This window comes from Aquarana catesbeiana, linkage group LG01 (assembly GCF_042186555.1).
Source record: "Aquarana catesbeiana isolate 2022-GZ linkage group LG01, ASM4218655v1, whole genome shotgun sequence".
Taxonomy (NCBI): domain Eukaryota; kingdom Metazoa; phylum Chordata; class Amphibia; order Anura; family Ranidae; genus Aquarana; species Aquarana catesbeiana.
Window position 1 is genome coordinate 102475710 of NC_133324.1, and position 23437 is coordinate 102499146.

Sequence of the window (23437 nt, forward strand, 5' to 3'; positions counted from 1 at the left end):
AATACTGAAGTATGAAATTGTTTATATTCATTCTGTTTTATTGGGATATGTGATTTTCTATTGATTATAGACCAAGGCCTGTCCACACTTCAGCAGCTTCCTTCAATGGTATAAGGGTTAGAATCTCTGACAGCATACTGTGACTGTCTGTGGCCTCCTGTTCCAGTGGCAACTGCTCTCCTCATTTCTTTTCCTGCAGTCCCAGGGCTAAGAAGTGCAGTGAAATCGCATTAAAATGGTTGTAAAGGCAGAAGGTTTTTTTTTTTTTATCTTAATGCATTCTATGGCTGCCGCTGCTGTCAATCAAAGTGAGATAGCCAATCAGGAGCGAGAGGGGGCGGTGCTCCACGTCTGAATCTGAATGGACACAGGGAGCTGTGACTCCGCTTGGGTGCCCCCCATAGCAAGCTGCTTGCTGTGGGGTCACTGAACAGGAGGGAGGGGCCAGGAGCAGCGAAGAGGGACCCTGGAAAGAGGAGGATCCCGGCTGCTCTGTGCAAATCCACTGCAATAGAGCAGGTAAGTATAACGTGTTTGCTATTTTTATAGAAAAAAAAAGAAGACTTTACAATCACTTTAACCACTTCCCGCCCAGGCCAATTTTCAGCTTTCAGCGCAGTCACGCTTTGAATGACAATTGCGCGGTCATGAAACACTGTACCCAAATGACGTTTTTATCATTTTTTTCACACAAATAGAGCATTCTTTTGGTGGTGATTTTTATTGTTTGCTAAATAAACGAATAAAGATCGAAAATTTAGAAAAAAAAACAACTTTTTCATAGCACAAATGGGGTGACACTGATGGGCATTATTCGGCACTGATAGGCGGCACTGATGGGCATTGATAAGCGGCACTGATAGGCCAATTCATGAGCAATGCATTAATGGGCGGTACTGATAAGTGGAACTGATGGGACTTGTATCACTGATAGCTGACACTGATGAGGAGGCACTATTTGGCACTGATTGGCAGCACTGGTGGGCACTTATTGGCAGAACTGGTGGACACTGTTGGGACTGCACTGGCAATCAGGACACTGATAATCAGTGCCCTGCTTGTCAGTGTTCATGTCCCTTTTAGAGAAGCCGGTTATCAGCTCTCTTCTCCTCATGTTGCAGTATGAGGAAAGAAGTGCCTTCTATTGGACACAGCTGATCACGTGGTAAAGACTAGAGCTGCCGATTGTCTCTTTACCTCAATCTGTGATCATGAGTGTCCTCGGGGTCCTTGATTCAAATCCCATCAGGAGCATTATGGCTAGGTTTAACCGTACAGCTAAACTGTTGCGCCTCTCTGAAAAGCGACCCTGTTTTAACCCCATAAATGCAACATTGCATGTGTTTGCAGGGCATTTGCATCATGCTCCCATTTGCTTGAGTGGGTCATATTTGGCGGCAATACTGCCTGCCAGAGGCAACAGGGAGGATATTTTTGGCTGCAGGAGTGAAGCAAAGCATCATGACATGAGTAAATGCCTGTTTTTAATGCACCCCTCCACTGCAATTCTAAATGAGCCCTATCTGCATGGACTTTACATGTTCCCCTATACTTAAATGGGTTTCCTCCACACTCCAAAGACATGCTGCTAAATTAATTGGCTCCTGTCCAAATTGGCCCTAGTATGTATATGTAGGAATGTGAGTTAGGGACCTTAAATTGTAAGCTCCTTGAAGGCAGAAATAGATGCGAATGTACAGTATACAGTTGTGCTCAAAAGTTTGCATACCCTGGCAGAAATTGTGAATTTTTGGCATTAATATTGAAAATATGACTGATCATGCCAAAAAACTGTCTTTTATTTAACCACTTCAGTACCAGGCACTTCTCCCCTTCCTGCCCAGAACAATTTTCAGCTTTCAGCACTGTCGCACTTTGAATGACAATTGCACGGTCATGCAACACTGTACCCAAACCAAATTTTTATCATTTTCTTATTACATATCTATACTTGATAGAGCTTTCTTTTGGTGGTATTTGATCACCTCTGGGGGTATTATTTTTTGCTAAACAAACTAAAAAAAAAAAAAAAAAAACGTTTTTCTTCCTTTCAGTTATAAAATTTTGCTTTCTCCTTCACTGACGGGCACTGATGAGGTGGCGCTGATGAGGCGGGCACTGACGAGTTGGCACTGATAAGGTGGCACTGATGGGCACTGATGAGGAGGCACTGATATGGAGAATTGATGGGCACTGATAGGCGGCACTGATATGCAGCACTGATGGGCACCATAATGCAGCACTGATGGGCACTGATAGGTGGGACTGATGGGCACTTACAGGCAGCACTGATGGGCACTGGCAAGCAGCACTGATGGGCACTGACAAGCGGCTGTGATGGGCACTGACAGGTGGCTGTGATGGGCACTGACAGGTGGCACTGATTGGCACTGATAGGCGGTACTGATTGGCACTGACAGGTGGCACTGATGGACAGCACTGATGATGAGGTACTGATGAGGTACTGACAGGTGTTACTGTGGGGCACTGATTGACACTGTGATGGGTACTGATTGGCACTGTGGTGGGCACTGATTGGCACTGATATGGGTACTGATTGGCACTGTGATGGGCACTTACAGCCGTTTGATGGGGCACTGACTGGCAGCTGATGGGGACCTTTTTGGCAGCTGTGGTGGGCACATCTGATGGGGCTGTGCTGATAATCAATGTGCTGATTATGAGCACAGACCCCCCCTCTGACAGGGAGAGGCGCCAACCGGCTCTCCCTGTCAGCGCGAACCGAGGAATGCGTTCATGCAATGATCAGCTGTGATTGGTCACAGCTGATCACGTGGTGAGGAGCCTCTGTGAGAGTCTCCATACCACGATCGGAGATGCAGTGTTTCAGACTGATGCACAGCACCTCCGATGTTATCCTGCTGGACATCATATGACGCCCAGTCAGGATAACAGTTGAATCTAGCATGGATAGTACTGGAAGAGTTTAAACTTTTTAGTACTATCTTTGTCCCTTTTGGAAACATTCCCCTTGCTGCCTGTTTTGGTCACCATAACAAGAAGTGATGGGAAATCTCCAAAATGCCATGCGACCCTGACTATGATTTTACCCTTCTCCACATTATCCACAATACAAATTGTGTTTGTTAAAGCCAATGATAAAAACAAATGCAGTAGCACCCATTTTAGGTTACAGTTAGGGCTTTTTTTTCAGCGGGAACGTGAGGAAATGCAGTTCTGGCACCTTCAGCAGGTATGCAATGGCAAGAGGTGCTGCGGGTTTATTGTTGCTGGCTGATGGGGGATCTGTTTTATGGCTTTTATTGTAATCATTAAATAAAGGGGACAATCTGTGCTAAACCTCATTAAAAAAAATTATACAAATATACAAAAATGAATATGTGGACAAAAAAAGGGGAGGTGCAGCATCAAACAAAACCAGAATATCCAGCTTAAAGAAATGTGTAAAGAAAGAAAAATGTGAACCAAAAATAAATATAAATTATGAATTGTGATGTGAAAAAAGGTGAACGGATAAGTGTATTACCAACAATGTGTCAATTGAAACTGTGATAAAAACAATTTCCGAAAAAAGGAAGGCATTGACTGGGCAGTCTCCTTTCCCAGTCGATGCCTTCTATGGGGAAACGCGTCGGGTGAAGCTATGGATCTTGATGTCATCACGCATCAGCTGGCTGGCTTGAGCCACGGCTGTTTTGAATTGTTTGTATACCGCTCGTGTTGGATATCAGATGGAAAAACCCTCTTTTGAATAAAACTTTCTTAAGTACTGCACCATGAAGCCTCTCTCCTCTATTCCATAATATACATCCTTGCATGGAGTGTTTCCCTTGGAGGATCCAGGAAAGTAATACCATAGCAGTGGAGTAGGAGGAAGGTCTTTGTAATCGCTGATCGTTTCATCTGTTGCCAATCTACCCCTCCTGTGTGTGCTCGTATGATCTCTATAATTTGAGATCCACCTGATCTGGTAAGCAGCACTGTTTGCTTTGATTATTGAGGAACAGAACAAAATCGTTTAAATGTTTTTTGATGCCCCATGAAGTTTTGTGTTCGGATATAACATTTACAGCAGTCTATGTACTATATTACATAGGATTGTTCTTTGTTTTTTTCAGAAATTGTCACTTGGTGTTCAATCACAGTCATATATATTTTTATTTTCAATTGTTACATTGTCTGTAATATAATTATTTGTTCACTTTTTGGATATAAAACTTACAGAAGTCTATGGACTATATTACATAGGAAATTTTTTTTATCAGTTTCAGTTGTTACATTGTTGGTAATGCAATTCTCCATTCACCTTTTTCACATCACAATTCGTAACTAATATTTATTTTTGGTTGTGCATTTTTCTTTCTTTACACATTATTGTTATCATTAACACATTCCATACAGATTACTTAGTACTGCAAATGATACTTGGTCCTGTATTCTCTAAAAGGGGAACCAAAGAGGTGGAATCATGGGACGGTGCTTGGAGGTGGGTAGGGAGCAGAGGCAAGTGGTGACTCGGAAGGAGGGAGTACCTGCACTTATTCTTTGAGGAAAAAAAGCCCTGGTTACAGCTACTGTATCTTTATTTCATTTTAGGCCTAAGCTACATGGGTAGTTTTCATCAGTCTTCTGGACAACCATACTGTATATAACCACAGCTTTCCTATAATCATGAAATGTTGCTCATGGCCAAGGTTACTTTTGTCAGAAAAGCTTTTGACGATCAGAGGAAGGAGCAACAGCTTTAGATACACAACCATGACATCCAATAACTGCATATGGAACATAGTAATTTTACACAATATATTCTCTTCAATATTTCATCTTTTCTTGCAGGTATTCTGCTGAAATTCTGCATGTCGTACAATGTCGGTCTTTCCGGTAACAAAGTACTTTCTGGTCCAAAAGATGTACAGTTTGGATATGCCATTCAACAATTTAAAAATTCTGAGGGAAACTGGTAAGATTCTTTTTGATTCACCACAATGCATAGATATTTTAAGCAAGTTACTTGTTAATCACTTATGTTCCTGTGTAGCAGGCCTAAACCTGCTCAAAAAATCTGAACTAGCATGATGCCGTGAAATCTTTCAACACTTTGCTTTATGTAAACTGTGAGGCAATAGAAATTTAACAGATTCCTCAATTCACACAGATCATACAGTGGGGACAGAAAGTATTCAGACCCCATTAAATTTTCACTCTTTGTTATATTGCAGTCATTTGATATAATCATTTAAGTTCATTTTATTTCCTCATTAATGTACACACAGCACCCCATATTGACAGAAAAACACAGAATTGTTGACATTTTTACAGATTTATTAAAAAAGAAAAACTGAAATATCACATGGTCCTAAGTATTCAGACCCTTTGCTCAGTATTTAGTAGAAGCAACCTTTTGATCTAATACAGCCATGAGTCTTTTTGGGAAAGATGCAACAAGTTTTTCACACCTGGATTTGGGGATCCTCTGCCATTCCTCCTTGCAGATCCTCTCCAGTTCTGTCAGGTTGGATGGTAAACGTTGGTGGACAGCCATTTTTAGGTCTCTCCAGAGATGCTCAATTGGGTTTAAGTCAGGGCTCTGGCTGGGCCATTCAAGAACAGTCACGGAGTTGTTGTGAAGCCACTCCTTCGTTATTTTAGCTGTGTGCTTAGGGTCATTGTCTTGTTGGAAGGTAAACCTTCGGCCCAGTCTGAGGTCCTGAGCACTCTGGAGAAGGTTTTCGTTCAGGATATCCCTGTACTTGGCCGCATTCATCTTTCCCTCGATTGCAACCAGTCGTCCTGTCCCTGCAGCTGCAAAACACCCCCACAGCATTATGCTGCCACCACCATGCTTCACTGTTGGGACTGTATTGGACAGGTGATGAGCAGTGCCTTGTTTTCTCCACACATACTACTTAGAATTAAGGCCAAAAAGTTCTACCTTGGTCCCATCAGACCAGAGAATCTTATTTCTCACCATCTTGGAGTCCTTCAGGTGTTTTTTTAGCAAACTCCATGTGGGCTTTCATGTGTCTTGCACTGAGGAGAGGCTTCCATCGGGCCACTCTGCCATAAAGCCCCGACTGGTGGAGGGCTGCAGTGATGGTTGACTTTCTACAACTTTCACCCATCTCCTGACTACATCTCTGGAGCTCAGCCACAGTAATCTTTGGGTTCTTCTTTACCTCTCTCAACAAGGCTCTTCTCCCCCGATAGCTCAGTTTGGCCAGACAGCCAGCTCTAGGAAGGGTTCTGGTCGTCCCAAACGTCTTCCATTTAAGGATTATGGAGGCCACTGTGCTCTTAGGAACCTTAAGTGCAGCAGAAATTTTTTTGTAACCTTGGCCAGATCTGTGCCTTGCCACAATTCTGTCTCTGAGCTCTTCAGGCAGTTCCTTTAACCTCATGATTCTCATTTGCTCTGACATGCACTGTGAGCTGTAAGGTCTTATATAGACAGGTGTGTGGCTTTCCTAATCAAGTCCAATCAGTATAATCAAACACAGCTGGACTCAATTGAAGGTGTAGAACCATCTCAAGGATGATCAGAAGAAATGGACAGCACCTGAGTTAAATATATGAGTGTCACAGCAAAGGGTCTGAATACTTAGGACCATGTGATATTTCAGTTTTTCTTTTTTAATAAATCAGCAAAAATGTCAACAATTCTGTGTTTTTCTGTCAATATGGGGTGCTGTGTGTACATTAATGAGAAAAAAATGAACTTAAATGACTTTAGCAAATGGCTGCAATATAACAAAGAGTGAAAAATTTAAGGGGGGTCTGAATACTTTCCATCCCCGCTGTATGAATGAACAATTTACAGATGAATGAACAGAATGATACAAAAGTAACAAAAGTGTTACATTGTATCTTCCTGTAGCATCTGAGCAAGTGTTATTTATAAACACTATCAGGCTGCTTTTTTGAAGCTGCCAACCATCTCTTTGTACACACCCATGCCAGATTTGATTAACCACTTCACCCGGAAGATTTACCCCCCTTCATGACCAGGCCATTTTTTTACAATGTACCTGAATAAAATTGATGACCTTTTTTCCCCCACAAATAGAGCTTTCTTTTGGTGGTATTTGATCACCTCTGCAGCTTTTATTTTTTGTGCTAGAAGCAAAAAATTACCGCAATTTTGAAAAAAAAAAAACAAATATTTTTTACTTTAGGTTATAAAACATACCCAATATAAAAATGTAAAAAATCTAATTTCTTCATCAATTTAGACCAATATGTATTCTGATACAGGTTTTTGGTAGATAAAATCCTAATAAGCATATATTGATTGGTTTGCACAAAAGTTATAGCATCTACAAACTATGCAATATTTTTTTCTAGAATTTTTATTTATTTATTTTTGTTACTATTCATGACGGTGATAAGCTATTTTTAGCAAGACTGCGACATTGTGGCAGACAAATCTAACACTAAGTGACACTTTTTGGCGACCAGTGATACTAATACAGTGATCAGTGCTAAAAAAAAATGCACTGTCACTGTACTAATGACACTGGCAGGAAAGGGGTTAACATCAGGGGAAATCAAAGGGTTTAATGTGGTCCTAGAGAGTTCTTTCTAACTATGTGAGGGATCCTTTGACTGGGGGAAGATAGAGATCCGTGTTCCTGCTTAGCAGGAAAACAAGATCTCCATCTTCCCCTCTAACATAACTGCAGGCTGCCTTGTCTACATAGGCAGACCACCATTCTGCCTCTCCTGAGAACGACTGGCCTGTCCCTGTGGACATTGCATCCGCCGGACACGCTGATTGGATCCTGCTGTGTCCAATCACAGTGGGAGCTGGTTGCAGGCAGCGTGCGCCCCAGACCCAGTGCACAAAATCATGTACAGGTATGTGATTTCAGGCAGGAGGGCCGCCCTGCCACGGTATATCTGTGTGGGGTGGTCCTTAACAGGTTAACCAGTTGCTGACCGCCTGCAGTACAATCCCCGCAATACAAAACTAAGCTAAGTGACGTACCCCTATATCACTTACCACATGCACACTTGCGTGCCTTGCAGGACAAAGTGGATTTAGGTTGCTGGTAACCGACTATGCGATCACATGATCACAATGTGAACAAAGCTGTTATGAATTAATTGATTCATGACATCTGTGTTTTCTATGCTGTGATTGGCCCACAGCTATCACATGGTACCTGGGCCAATCACAGCACCCTATACAATGTGATTAGCTGTAACCAATCACAGATTGCACCCATTCATGACAGTGATTATCACTGTATACCAGCAAAGTGTAAAAAATAAATAAATAAATTCCTGATCAACACCCCTCTCAACCTGTAATATTAGTTTAGTGCCTGATTTAGCTGAAAAAATTAATAAATTAAAAAAATTAATATATATATATATATATAATAAAAACAGAGCACACAATGATTTTGTTTAAATATAAGTTTACAAAATGGCCTCTGCTATCCCAGTCTTTTTCCAACCTGTTATAATATCTCATAATAGACATGTTCTAAACATAACCTGGGAGCAATATTATAATTTTATGATGTCATAAGCATAAAGCACTGATTAGATAAGTCCATAACAAGTGTTCTTATGTGCAATGTATAGTAAACACGTCTAATACATACTAATTTATATAGCCTAGAGAAAAAATGTGTTCCAGAAATTATAGACAGCTGATAAATATAAGGGTATAATATAAAATATAAGGATTAAAACATAATGATACAGTACTTACAAAAGCTAAAGTGATGGTTAACAAGGTTTTAAAGAGTAAAACTGACTGATGAAATCTGCTGACTTAAGTCACCATGTAACAAGCCCCTTTGCTCGGTTGGTTCCACTCTCCCGACACTCCTCTGCTGCTATAGAATCAGATTGCAGATCGCAACATCTGATTGCTCGGTCATCCAATGCTCCGGGGTTAGAACTACAGCTATGTGCCGTTCTAACCCAGTTGTGATAGCTCAGAACAAACACCAGGCAGGCTGTATGTAAGTTCAAACAGGAATCTCTCTTATTGCAAAATACAGGCTCTTTTATACACTAAAAGAGGAGGTGCAGACCTCCTGCTCATATTACTCTTACAATACAGCTGTAACCTAATTAACCTAATTAACATGAGCTAATTAACTAATCCCTTTAGACAGCCTAGATGACTCAGGCATAACCTTTAGGCCAGACTGGCCATCTTGTAGTTCAGAAAATCCAATCAACATTATCACAATAGCAGAGTTAATTAAACACAAACAACAATGGGGATCTAATGACTGTTAGATCCCATACTAGAGACTTATTTACAATACACATTTTAGCAGACAACAGACAGGTAGCTGGAATTGATGACATTAGCATTTAACAGTAGGAGTCCCAACGGTATGAATCAGTCACTATTCCAATATGGCAAATCCAGGGTCCCCAGAGTCTGTGTGTCCTGGGGGACCAGGACCCGAATCCACAGTAATACCACCTCAAGGGTCCCCAGGCATACAGCTCACAAAGAACACCGTTCCCCCAAATGCCAGGGCCCACGATCGATCGGCAAGAGGCTAGCATACAGTCCCCTCCAAAAGTCTCTCTCCTGGCTAGGTCTGTCACACACCAGTTCTGCAGACTGGTTATAGGAGTAAACAGAAGTGTCCCTAATGTTATTTTATCATAGGACTCCAAGGTTTAAGAAGAAGGAGAGGTGACATGAACAGTTCAAGAAATATATTTCCATCACTGACTCAAAGAGATGTAGAAAGCCTGAACAGCTGACTCGATTCAACAACACTGTGGCCATTGGCACCTCCTCACTGCCTGTTTTAACCCCTAACAATTCATACCACCACACTGCAAGCGCATGCATTGTATGTGGTTTTGGGGTGGTTGTAGCATGGTCACATCCAGTGGAATGGGTCATGTTCAGCGGGCAGTACTGCCCACTGAATGTGATGGGGGGGATCATTTTTGCCACGCGATGCAAACTTTTGTTAGGACCTTGTTCAGTTGCTTGTGGCACTGTGGTCCCCTGGGCAGGGGGTTGTAGTTCCAATGTCCACCAGTGGTTAATTCCTAGCATTCAACATCTTCTAGTAATCAGTCTCCACCTGATGCTGGGAGGGTATTTAAAGTGGTTGTAAAGGCACAAGGTTTTTTACCTTCCTGCATTCTATGCAGGAAGGTAAAAAACCTTCTGTGTGCAGCAGCCCCCCCCCATACTTACCTGAGCCCCCACTTGATCCAGCGATGTCCACGAGAGCAGTCATCTCCCGCTGCTGTCAATCACAGCCATTAAGCCAATCAGGAGGGGGCAGGACCGAGCCACGGCTCCATTTGCGAATGGAATAGAGCCGCGTGTTGGGGGCGCCCCTGCTTGGGTGCACCCGGCAGGAGGGAGGAGCCAGGCATGGGACCCGCGGAGGATCTGGGCTGCTCTGTGCAAAACCACTACACAGAGCAGGTAAGTATAACATGTTTGTTATTTAAAACAACAACAAAAAAAAAACAAGACTTGAATATCATTTTAAGTTACTCTTCTGCTGCTACACCTTGCATCAATGTTTTGCTTTGCTTTGCTGTGCTAAGTCAAATGCTGCTGTCATTTATCTTGCTCTTGCTCATGACCTTGCTCTTGTCCTGCATTCTGTACCCTACACCTTGCTGCCCTATATCTGCTTCCCTTGTTCCTGTACCCAGTTCTGGTTCCCCCTTTCCTTGCATCTCTGGTATTCCCTGTGACCTGTACTCCTCATCTTGTATAAATTGTACATATTGTAATGTAGCACCCTGGAGTTTAGTCAAATTTACTTGCCAGTAATAGTCATCTTGGCTAATTGTTAGAGATCCATTGATTTCTCCCTAAGTTTGGCCTTTTTGCACTTTTCTCTTTTACCACTAAGTGGCTGGGTACCTGGTGGTACTAGATACGAGAAGGGCAATGCAAGATCAGATTATGGGTATATGGGGTATCTCAGCCAATGGGCAGGGGTTTTCTTGGATCCTTGGCCTGCTGGGAGAGCCTATATATTTGGGTGGAGTCAGGTGATCTTTGTTCTGTGCCACCTGGATGACTGTCTGGGTGGACGTGTGTTGTACTGCCCGGGCTGCTAGGCCAGAGATTGGGCCTATCCCAGGCACATCTGGCTGCTAGGCTGTCTGAGGGCCTATCCAGAAGCAAGAGAGAGAGAGCAGTGCAGGGTTGGCACTGCGGCTTGCAGTCCAACCAAAAGTGACGGTACTGCTGGCTGGAGAATCTGTCGTGGTTGGAGGTAGAAGGGAAGCTGTCGCCACTAAGGGACCAACCACCTTATTACCATGGACCATAGTGAGTAACTGAACAAAGTACCGGAGCAGTATTCTCACCAACCGGGGATGGTGAAGAATCGGGAAACTTCAGTGGGTATTAAGCCAGGGACCAAGCCAGTGGAGGTGACGCTTGCAGATTAGCCTTGTGTGTCAAGCCAGGGACCGAGCATGCCAGTGGGGTGAAGCTTGAGAGGTATCTTGAGTGCCAAGCTAGGGACCCAGCAGAGAGGCGGGGGTGACGCTTGAAGAAGATACCACCGTGAAGACTGGAGGAACTCAAGGGATTCAGATAAGTGGAGCTTCCACTTTTGGGTGGAACTCTGTTGGCTTCACAGCCTTCAGCTTCTTAACAACCAATGATGCTGCAGTGTGTGGAACCTGATGGAGAACCTGGGACACTAGTTTTCCATCAGGTCTGCATTTGCCTTGTAATTTACAGCAGGCAGTGGGTGGATTCTTTAGTCAATAGCAGGCTGTCAACTGGCTAAGGATCCACTCACTGGCTGCTGATAATCACAAGGAGAGTAAACCTGATGGGGAACTAGTGTCTGTAAATCCTCTCAGGCTCCACCCTACAGGTATGGAACTCTCCCACCGCTGCACTGTCTGTGCGTCAGCTTCCACAGCGAGCAGGAGGAGAGGTCAGAGTGTCTTTGTGAGTTCCAGCCTGTAAAAAAAAATATGTCAGCAGCTACAAGTACTGTAGCTGCTAACTTTTAATATAAGGACACCTATCTGTCCAGGAATCCCGCGATGTGGGCACTCCAAGCCATTTGTCCATCGGCTTCGGGTGCAGGCACTGGCTTTGCAAGTAAGGGAAGCCGGCAGTGAAGCCTTCATGTTTCACCACCTAGTTTCCTACTGCGCATGTGCAAGTCACACTGAGCTTTCCGAATGGTCCCGTCGTCTAATGGAACACACACAGGTCCCAGAAGGTGGCAGGGGGAAGGAGGAGGGGCCAGAAATTACAGAGATCGCTGTGCGGCGATCTTACCAGGAAGTGGGAGCGTGTACCTATCAAAACCAGGTTCCCGCTCCTCCCCAAAAAGTGCCAAATGTGGCAGTGGAGGGCGCGAACAAGCGGAGCTTCCCCTTTTCGGTGAAGCTCGGCTTTAAGTAAATCTCAAAATAACTTCAATCAAAACCTTTACTGAGCTTCAGTGATAACTTGAAGTATTTTTTTCATTTTAGTTTATTTATAACATCTCTTACGCAATCAAGATGCGTAAAAACAAAGAAGAAAATACGGTGTTTAAAAAAAGGTATTAAGAATGAAAAAGAAACAGAAAAACACAGGGAAAAAAACACAACAAAGTAATTACAATACCACATTTCAACAACTGGAACACTGGAAACGTAACTCTAAAGTTAGTCCAGTGACCGTCAAAGTTACCTTTTTTACAGTATTATCTCCCAAACTTGTAGCTCTTAGATATCCATTTCAATAGAAACACACAAAAAAAGACATAGCAGCCATTCTGGCATATTCCAGGGTTGCAGGATTTCCAGGTTGGGCTTATTGACTAGCCATACTTCGATTGTAACTGCAATAAGTATTTTCAAGAAACATTAAAGAGCTCGGGAGGAGATCCTGTACTAACAATCCGATGTTGGTGCACTGATCTCCTCCTGCTTAGCTATTGTGTTCTGAAAGGGGGCAGCACCCCCGCCAGAACACACCAGTCAGCGTTTTCAGCCATTGGCTGAGAGCCCTGAGAGGATGCCAGTCAGCATACCTTTTTCGATCACGCCCCTGCGGCCAAACGTCCAGCTTCTGTCAGATCAGCTACCATACACTCGGGCCAAATATTCAATAGAAACCAGATGATACCACCCGATATGTTGCCCGTGTGTACAGGGCTTTAGTGACTTTTTTGTGAGATCTCTGCACTTGGGCCTTGCTCACCAAAAGCCACCCTCCCTGGTGCTTTTGTATGAACTGGAACGTGCAAGGGGGAGAGAACACCCAGAAATCCGGTGGACTGGAACTATGGTCTCCACTTAAAAACACAGATACTGAGACAAGTGCTCCTATTTAGCTAACATGCTTTTTAGATGAACTGACAATTTTGAAATAGGTACACTTAGGCATCTAATTATAAAATGTTTGCTGTGCTAATGCCTTAAAGCGGAACTTTACCCATTACATTTTGACAAAAAATAATGTTCTTTAGCAAAGAACATACATTCCACATTAATCATGATGCTACCAAAATTAGTGTGTGCTGTATATTGCCTCCAGCATTGCTCCTGATTCTTTTTGCAGGAGGCTGTCATTTTGTTAAAGCCCAGAGCCCCTGAGCAGCAGTAAGTCTTTTAGGCTGTCAATAGATGGGCCTCTAGTGGCTCTGATTTTCAGCACAATGCCACAAATGGAGAGCAACTGAGCATGTGCAGTGTTGGGTGAGGCAGTGCATTACTGGATTTTAATCAGTATAGGCACTTATTTTGAATGTTTTACATAGCTATACCTGCAAAAAGGGTAAGCCTGAATTGATCTAGCATGACTTAATTTTCTGATTAAAACTCTGCTTAAAAGTACAACTAAAGGCAAAACTTTTTTTTATAGTTTTGGATATAGTGGAGAGGGATTAGAAGTTAACCCCTGTCAGTTTTTATTGCTGTCTGTGCCTCTGATAAGGAGATTCACCCTCTCTATTGGTCCTGTTTACCATTATCAATAAAAGTGCAAGTAAAGAAAATCCCAGAGGACTGGGAGGACTGTGTCTCAACATATGTTACATCTATGATTTCAGCCAAAGACCGGTCCATACAGCTCAAATTTCTGCATAGGGTATACTATACCCCCCCCCCCCGGCGTTTAGCTAGCATATATACTCCAAGTTGATCCTAGCTGCACAAGGTGTACTGGCCCAGCGGGCACCTTTTTCCATATGGTGGGGTCATGTCCCATGCTCAGATCCTTCTGGGAGTCAGTGACACAAATCCTTAGCCAGTTATGTGACCTTCCGTTACACACTGAACCTTTATTCCTTTTGGTGGGGCATATGGAGGATGCGGAGGCAGGTCGCTACACTACGCTCTTTCTCACCTATGCCCTATTCTATGTGTGGAGGGAGATTCTACTCCGTGGAAATCTCCTACGCCTCCCACGGTGCTTATGTGACGAAAGACCATCAATTCAGTACTCCCCCTTTACAAAATTACATATGAGAGTAGGAACTGCTCCCAGAAGTTTGACAAGGTGTGGTCCACCTGGATAGACGCATTTGGACAGAATAATTTGGATGGAGTTTGAGAGTCTGAAGGCCTTATCCTCTTTCGCCCCCCCCCCCTTCGTCTCCTTCCCCTTTTCCCCCCACTCTTGCCCTCCCCCTCCTGTTCCCTCCCCCTCCCGATCCCTCTTCCCTCTTCCCTTAATCCATCTCCCCTTTTCACTCTCCTCCCATTGTAGTGATTACATATTCTCCATCGGAATGGTTACATACTCTCAATTTTATGCATCCTATTTGGTAAATGTATTATGGTTCTGTTCTATTCAGTGACTTTTTGCTTTGTTAGACTCAGTTGGACAGATGGACTTGTATTCCTTTTATTTATGATGGTCTACTGTGACACTGTAACACTCTTCTCTGTATTCTGCACATGATTACTAGTACTACCATGTGCTGTATTGTTTCCTGGCAAACCTTTAATAAAACCATTTCTGTTAAAAAAAAAAAAAAAAAAAGAAAATCCCAAATTTTTAGTTGTCCCCAGAAAAGTAATAGAGAGGAAATCTTCCAATGGGGACACTAGTTCTTATGACCTGGGGGTCCCCAAGGCATTCCCTTAATTTGCAGGGATTTCCTCTCACTTCCTGTTTGGTTATAGGACAGGAAGTGAAGGGAAATCTCTGAAATGGGGCACAGATAGTGAAGAAAAATCTGAAAGGGGGTATAACTCTCCCTTACTCTATCCAAAATAAAAATAAAAAGTTTTGCCTATAGTTCTTTTTTTTTTAGTTTGCCAAAATAGAGTTTTACAAACTAGAGTCTCTTTCATTTCAAACTGTAACTATCAGCTATTAAATGTAATTGTTTCTGAATTAAGGGGGGGAGATTAATTTGTGTGTGAGTTTCAATCTGCCCAAAGAGTTTGAGAGGGTTGCTTTGTGGTACCAGTCTGTGTATCTAAACAGTGTAATTAGTTGTGTGATTTCCGTAGTTGAGAGCGTTCACTCTATATAAAAAGTTTCCATCTTGTAAAGAAACGACTGTTTAGGCCAAAGCATTGAACTATCGTGTCTAACTTTTCGATATACAACAGAGCCTTTAGAACATTTTTGACTGTTGTTATCGTTGGTGGAGTAGATGGTGTCCAAGTTTTTAGTATCGCTTTACGAGCAGCTTAAAGGGATAACATAGGCCACTTGGGGACGTAAGAGTTGCAAGGTGTTTTGGATATGTCAGTTTTTTTCTATGTAGCCAAATAGGCAAGTTGTCGTGTTTTTGGGAAAAGGTACTGATGTAATTCCAAAAATGTATCTCAGTATTTGATCCCAAAATATCGAGATTTTCCAACATTCCCAAAACCGGTGTAGTAAAGTTGGACGGAATGATGCTTGTAGTTCTATTTAAAGCATTTTCACAGCTGTCATGAATCTAATGGCAATGATTCTCCTGATATACCTCAATCGGGAGAATACTGCATTATGGCTACTGAGACAATCATAGCAAATAAACATATTATACTTAATATGGTGATTAATCGTGAGGGCTGTGCAAATGCTTAAGGCATTCACACAGCAATGATTTTATAAATAGTCCCCTTTGGGTGTATGCAATCTGACAATTAATTTCAACCTTTAACTAATGCATATCAGCTGGCAAGTACCTTAGATCTATCACTGGTCAAAATAAATGTTCACATTCATTATTTGCATGCTCTAGAACTTTGGTTAAGTAGACTAAATGGCTGCCTGAACTTTGTAGATGGTAGATGTTTTTTAAGGCATTATTACCATTTATTGACCCTGGCCAGATTTTGAGGAACCTAAGCAAATCTCCCTAGACAGGAACATCTTTTGATGTCCTATAGGCATTTTCCTGTGTTTATACATTTTAAGGGTCTTTCTTACCGATGTGAATGTTAAACTAAGTCCCCATCTGGGTGTCTTTAGCTTACATAAAGTCTGCAGGGGTTTTCATTTGAATCACACATTAAGTTTTATTGGGTTCAGCTGTTTTCAATTTGGTCTCTTTCGTAAAAACTCTTGACACACGCATAGGAAGACATGACAATTTTGATCTTGCTACTAGTGTTGTTACATGGTGCAGAACTGAACCTACGTAAAAACTGCAAACAGAAGCTGTAGTATGGATTTCTGTATCAAGATATCTTTCTGCCTTTAAGTTTGCAAAGTAGCCATTTAGAGCAATGTACCACCTATAGCCGCAAATCCTTTATGATTACTGTAGAAAGCAAAGAGGTATTTCGGTCAGTTGCTATGAGTTGCCGAAATTCACATATTGCTTACCTTATTAATGTGTCCAAAATTCCCAAGCTGTATGGGGCTCTAGTGCTAGTGCTGCTTTTCATATTCTCTCTCTTATTTGAAATGTTGTAACTGAAGGACCCCATGGAGTTGGCACTCACTTTGACAATTCTTGGCAAAGGTGTCATGCTCTCAGAGTATTTGGGATGTAATAGGAAAGTAATGCTGCCAGAACACCTCAATCTTCTTGCAATAAAACCACTTTTATGCATGTCAGAGAACAGAGTGCAATGTTTCAGAAACAAAAAAGGTCTCTTCATCAGGCTTGGAGATATACATAATTTATTTTACTTTTTCTGGTGATGGAATCCTAAAAAAACAAAAAAAAATGTTTTTATTGCAAGAGGACATAGGTGTGGTGTGGTACCATCTACTCCAACAATTGAGCACATTCTGGTCTGTGTGTGATGGAGATATCTTCATTATGTTCTGAATGTATGTTAAGGCTGGAAAGGCCTCCACCTTGAGCATGGTGGTGAGGGGTTCACAGGTGCAGTAGGATATTTTCCTGCTTTCAACTCAAAGGTGACTGTAAGGCCTCATAAACACTGGACATTTTTACAGCTGCTTCTAGAGGCACCTGGCGTTTTTTTTTTTTCCTGCCCCTAAATGCCCCTCCATGTTAGCCTATGTGTCCAGGATAAATTATTTATTCTGGCCAATGAAATGAATTAACGCTTAAGAGCTTGACGCCTGTAAAAGCTCCTAAAAGCTTGTAAAAGCTTTAGACGCTTTTACAAGCGTCAGGCATTTTTTCTGCAAAAACTCTGCTGGCTACTAGGAGAGTTAAATAAACGTCCTGTGTGCATAAGGCCTAAAAGTGGATGACCAGTCCTGGTCAGGAGCAGAGTCAGTCCATTCTCAGGAGCACTGATGGTGGTCTGGTATGAATGAAGCCTGCAGAAAGGTTGGAGCCTACATTCATAAATTAGTGCTTACATACAGATCAAAGTATTGTCCTTCCAGGACATAGTACTGATGATGTGGCCAGTGGGAGGAGTCAGCTTGGAATGTTGATTTCTAAAGCTTCTTTGGAAAGTGGTTTCTCTTCAGTACAGTGAAAATCGGCAACAGGAGCAGCAGAAGAGGTGAGTATTCAATGTGTTTTTTGTAGGGAGGACTTTTTTGAGCATTACTATTTTAGTAACAGAGTTCCTTTAAAGGGCAACAGAGGGAATCAGGGCAAACCACTTGTGCCTATTTATGACGTACCCACCAGCATACTGTGAAACTTATATTTTTTTGAAAATGATAAAAAAATAAAAAGTTAACTCTATTTTTTCCCCTGTACAGGCTGTTGGTTAGCTCCCCTTGGAGCGGATTTCCTAAGAACAAGATGGGGGATGTCTACAAATGTTCTGTCAGCCTGCTATCATCACAATGCAGTAAACTGAACTTGGCAAGTAAGTCTTCTTTATCCTCAATAATATCTAAACCATTTCTTTTCCTATGAGCCCAACAGTTCCTCTTTTATACATATCTTTATATCAAGTGCATTTAAATGCTTTCTTTTGGGGAAAAATGCTCAAGCTTATTTATTGTGCACTAGAATGTTATGTGGTCTTGGGCATTCTCCACAGCAACAGCGGCTACAAAAGTAAAAAAAAATCCTTGTATGTAAAAAAAGGGAGACTGAAATAAGTGTTGCTAATATAGTTATGTGTCTGTATAAATTACTTGTAAAACCCCATCCAGAATATGACGTATGTTTCTAGACATCCCAGTTTAGAAGGACATTTGGAGAGGTTACATAGTTACATAGTAGGTGAGGTCGAAAAAAGACACAAGTCCATCAATTCCAACCTATGTGGCAACACTATTTAAAGGGATAATAGCCCGAGTGAGCATGGGCAGCTCTTGCCATAATGCAGAGTACTATGTCCCCTTTTGTACGCTGTCACTGTCATCTTCTCTGCTGCTTTTTCCAGAATCATCACTTTGTCCATTGGGCAGTCAATGATGATGTAACTACTACTACATGTGCCTGGGTAGGAATGGATAAGATTTCATGGTAGGGACAGATGTCTGTGGTCTAAAGAAAGTATACTAAGCAAACTGTGCCATGACACTGATTGGTGGACATAGTGAAGGGCGTGGTCTATTTTGACATACCTTTTCAAATCTTTCAACATCAGCTTCCTTTTAGATGCTCACCATTCATTCACATGATATAGCTGCAAAAAAATGGTATTGGAAGATTTTCCTCTCCCAGATACTGTGATCACAGGTGTGACATCAAACCCATCAACCCAACATATCTTATTAGTATTGACTGAGGGAAAGGGGGCATGTGAATGCTGGAGATACATCCTCCCATTCTCAGCATCATACACAAAAAAAGGTTTTTTTTGGGCATTAAGAGACATGGTAAATCTCTTTTGCCAAAAAGCTCTATCATGTTTTTTAGTTTTTTTTTTTTGGGAGGTGACATAATGCCTCCTCACCTCTTAGTTCCACTTTAAAAAAAGTGTTGCAGATTAAAAGAGGTCTCCAGAAATGTAAAGTCTATATTTTTGGATACCGGGAAGGATTAGAATTTCTGCCAGGTTTTTATTGCTGCTATTTTTCTGCAACCAGGCTCCAGAGTACATAGGGTAAATTTTGTAACAAGCCTGGTTTGCTATAAATTGTTTGCTCCAATTCAGTCCAATCAGCATTGGCTATACGGTGGCACATCTAATATAAGAATGGGATTTTCCATAATGCTTATTTACTGTTAGCTGTTTTACATGTGTAACTCTTGCAGGAACTAAACCACAGGAAGTATGTACTGATATGATTAAAGATAAGCTCTAGCCACCTAATAAATATCAATCCAAAAAAGTGCAGTGCTTCACCCTCAACCTAACCACAGCTCATAACACCTAATATATGTATCAGCAAACCTCTCTAAACATAAAAGCAATAACAACTTAAAATGGTTCTAAAGGCTCAAGGTTTTTTACCTTCATGTAAAGAAACCTTCTGTGTGCATCAGCTCTCTCTATTACCTATCTGAGCCTGATCCTCCTCCAGCAATGTGCACGAGAGCCTCGGCTCTCCGGGGACTCTCCCTCCTCTTTGGCTGAGCCATCGGCTCCCGCTGCTGTCAATCACAGCCAGGGAGCCAATGAGGACATACAGGGGGTGGGGCTGACCTGCGGCTCTTGTGAATGGACACACAAAGCCGCAACTCGGGAACAAGCCTGCTTGCGTGCCCCCGTTGCAAGCTTCTTGCTCTGGGGGCACTTGGCAGGGGGGAGGGGCCAAGAGCGCCGGCGAGGGACCTGAGAAGAGGAGGATTGGGGCTGCTATGTGCAAAACCACTGCACAGAGCAGGTAAGTATAACATGTTTGTTATTTATTTTTTTAAAGAAAGCCTTTAATATCACTTTAATAAAGAATAAACAGATTAATGTACATACAAAATTCATATGCACATTAATTTGTATATTCTTTATCATTGGATATTTATTTATGTTTGATGGTGGGAACCATTTGTGCTGGTTTTGTGAGATTTAGGTTCTCCTATGGTGCACAAAGTTTATTTATGTTATGATTATTAATATCACATTTTACCAAGGCTATGATGCTTAATCTAGGGAATGTAACAGGTTACTTACCTTATTCCTCTTCCCCTGTTGCTCTTCTCTGCTCCAGCTCTAGATTGTGGGCAGCACCTTCACATCCTCACGTGCAATGTAGGACTGTTGGTCTGCCATTGTATATGATGACATTGTCCCCAGATACCAGTAAAAACCCAACAGTTCCAATCCTTCCCCACTCTACCCAAAACTAAAATACGGCTTTTGGATTGACATCCATTTTAAGGTAAATGAGCAAGTGGCAGGAACTCGTGCACTGACATCTTAAGACTCAATTGCCTAAAAGGTATAAGATGCTGGTATATGACTTGGACTACCAGATTTCATGTACAGCTGAATTATAACTTTTGGCTGGAATGCATCTAATGATCATTTTAAATTTTTCTTCAGGTGCAACTATTATCCCAAATGTAACAGAAGTGAAGGAAGAAATGAACCTTGGGCTAACACTGATAAGAAATGAAAATACTGGTGGATTTTTAGTAAGTTCAGGAAAAGTTAATTTGCGCGATTGTATTTGTTTTATTTCACCAATGTTTTAGTGCATTGCAGTGGTTTTCACTATATATATATCTATAGCTATAGATATATATATAGCTATAGATATATCTATATATCTATAGATATATCTATATATCTATAGATAGATATATATATATCTATAGATATACATATATCTATATCTATATATATATATATATATATATCTATATATATATAGATATAGATATATATAGATATATATATATATATATATATATATATATATATATATATAGATATAGATATAGATATAGATATAGATATAGATATAGATATAGATATAGATATAGATATAGATATATATATATATATATATATATATATATATATATATATATATCTATAGATATATATATATATATATATATATATATCTATAGATATATATATATATATATATATCTATATCTATAGATACATATATATCTATATCTATATCTATAGATAGATATATATATACTGTATATGGAATCTCTTCTGGTAACCATCAGTAGAGAAAAAAGTATAAACCACATTTGATTACTAATACGATGAAAAGTCCTACCCTGAGCACCAAGGGAAGAAAACTACCAAAGCTGGAGAAAGTTGTGCAAATAAATTATTAATGCATATTAAAAATAACAACATAAAAACATTGCTCAAATATTCCAGCTAAATAAGAGTAATCGAATATGAAAATTCTATCTATATATGCAGGAGTGGGTGGCGCTGCCTATTACCTGGAGCAGGGATCCTCAAACTACGGCCCTCCAGCTGTTGCAGGACTACACTTCCCATGAGGCATTGTAAAACTCTGACATTCACAGACATGACTAGGCATGATGGGAATTGAAGTTCCTGAACAACTGGAGGGCCGTAGTTTGAAGACCCCTGACCTGGAGAATGACCTCCAGTGATGACTAACGTGGTGAAAGTGCAAGTACTTATTTGAGCCACAGTGTGACGTGTGCTGAGATCAATTACTAATTAATGTGCAAAAGTGGGTGGTGCTGCCTATCACCTGGAGAGTGACCTCCAGTGGTGACAAACCACTAACCGCGTGAGGTGCTAATTAAACCGAAAAGCGTTGTGTACTAAATGCATTAATTAGGGTCACCTTACTAAACTATCACACCAGGTGTAAACCGCAGGGCTACGCTTGTGTAAAAGTGTCTAGTGGGTCCCTATATGTGCATCAAAGTAGTGGCTGTATAAAATATAAAATATATATATATATATATATATATATATATATATATATATATATATTCCAACATGTAAAGGGAAAACTCCATGTACAAAGGAATTTCAAACCACAAAGCATGTGTTGGAGTACTCTTGTATGTAGGGTAACCTAAATCTCCACATGTGTATCCAAAAGTGCATAGTAGATTAAAAAGTGCATGAGGAATTGTTAAGTATATATGTATAAATAAACTAAAATATTATGTGAGTTCATCAAGGAGATAAAGTCTCATGTGCAACTACTGGTATATAAGTCCAATCTGTAGTGCTAATTATAAGTGAAGCAATCCAAAGTGACTTTTGCAGAAATCATTTATAGGTCAAATCCTCAGCACACATCACACTGTGGCTCAAATTCGTACTTGCACTTTCAGGTCGTTAGTCATCACTGGAGGTCATTCTCCAGGTGATAGGCAGCGCCACCCACCCCTGCATATATATATATATATATATTTTCTTTGTTTAGCGCTCCATTAGTGGAGCCCTTAGGGGAGGCAGCAGCCTAGCCTTACTTATTATTTATGAAAATTCTATCAGCATGCCCTTTTTACAATACTCAGTACACAGAAACGCTCTACCTCCAACATACATGTCCCTCATATCTTCAACAGAGAATACCAGTGCTTGATTGGGCTCCTGTACCGTTATACAATCCCTGGTTGTTATCAAAACCAGTGTCCTTATTGAAAGATTTCCCCTCTATTCGTGTTCTGGTGACAACAAACAAATTGGGATTTCCTATAAATTTCACTTGGTGATAACAGAAAACGGGACAAACAGGGAGGATGAATCTCCCTAATGGGAGCACAGACAATAACAGGAACCTGACATGGTTTTAATTCTTATCCACTCCTTCCAAAACTAAAAAAAAAGTTTTGCCTTTAATTATACTTTATTAGCACAAAATGAAACCTTTTTGGCCATGGCTGTATTGTTTTTCTCCTGCAACAATGGTTTAAATAAGAAATGTTCCTGTACATGCAATTCTACTTACTGGTTAGATTACAGGAAACATTTGGGGTAGTTAAAAAAAACACACATACTCAATTTCATGTCCCCCACCTGAAAGTAAGTCTGAAAGTTCTCAGTCAGCTCTTAGCAGAGTGTGGTGACTGCCAGGCTGATCTGCCTCGCCAGCGCTCACTGGAGTGCTGGAGTGTGGAAGGGTGGGAGTGGCTGGCTCAGCCCCTCAGCGGTGCGCTAAGAGGCTGAGCCAGCTTCCCATTAGACATCTGAGTGGATCCCGACAATATGGTTAGGTCCTTACACAGCCTGAAGCGACTCTGTGACTTCTAAAGCTCGCTGTCAGCTCATGCAGGGTCACAGGAGAGCACAA

At 41.3% G+C, this 23437-nt stretch overlaps 1 protein-coding gene across 1 annotated transcript in view; it reads left to right on the plus strand.

The window, feature by feature from the left end:
* Positions 1-23437, plus strand: part of ITGA2 (integrin subunit alpha 2) — a 236103-nt gene that overhangs the window by 75814 nt on the left and 136852 nt on the right. Inside the window, exons 2-4 of the mRNA XM_073622309.1 lie at positions 4819-4942; positions 18044-18153; positions 20725-20816. Coding sequence (XP_073478410.1) covers positions 4819-4942; positions 18044-18153; positions 20725-20816 — 326 coding nt within the window. The remainder of the gene's footprint in view (positions 1-4818; positions 4943-18043; positions 18154-20724; positions 20817-23437) is intronic.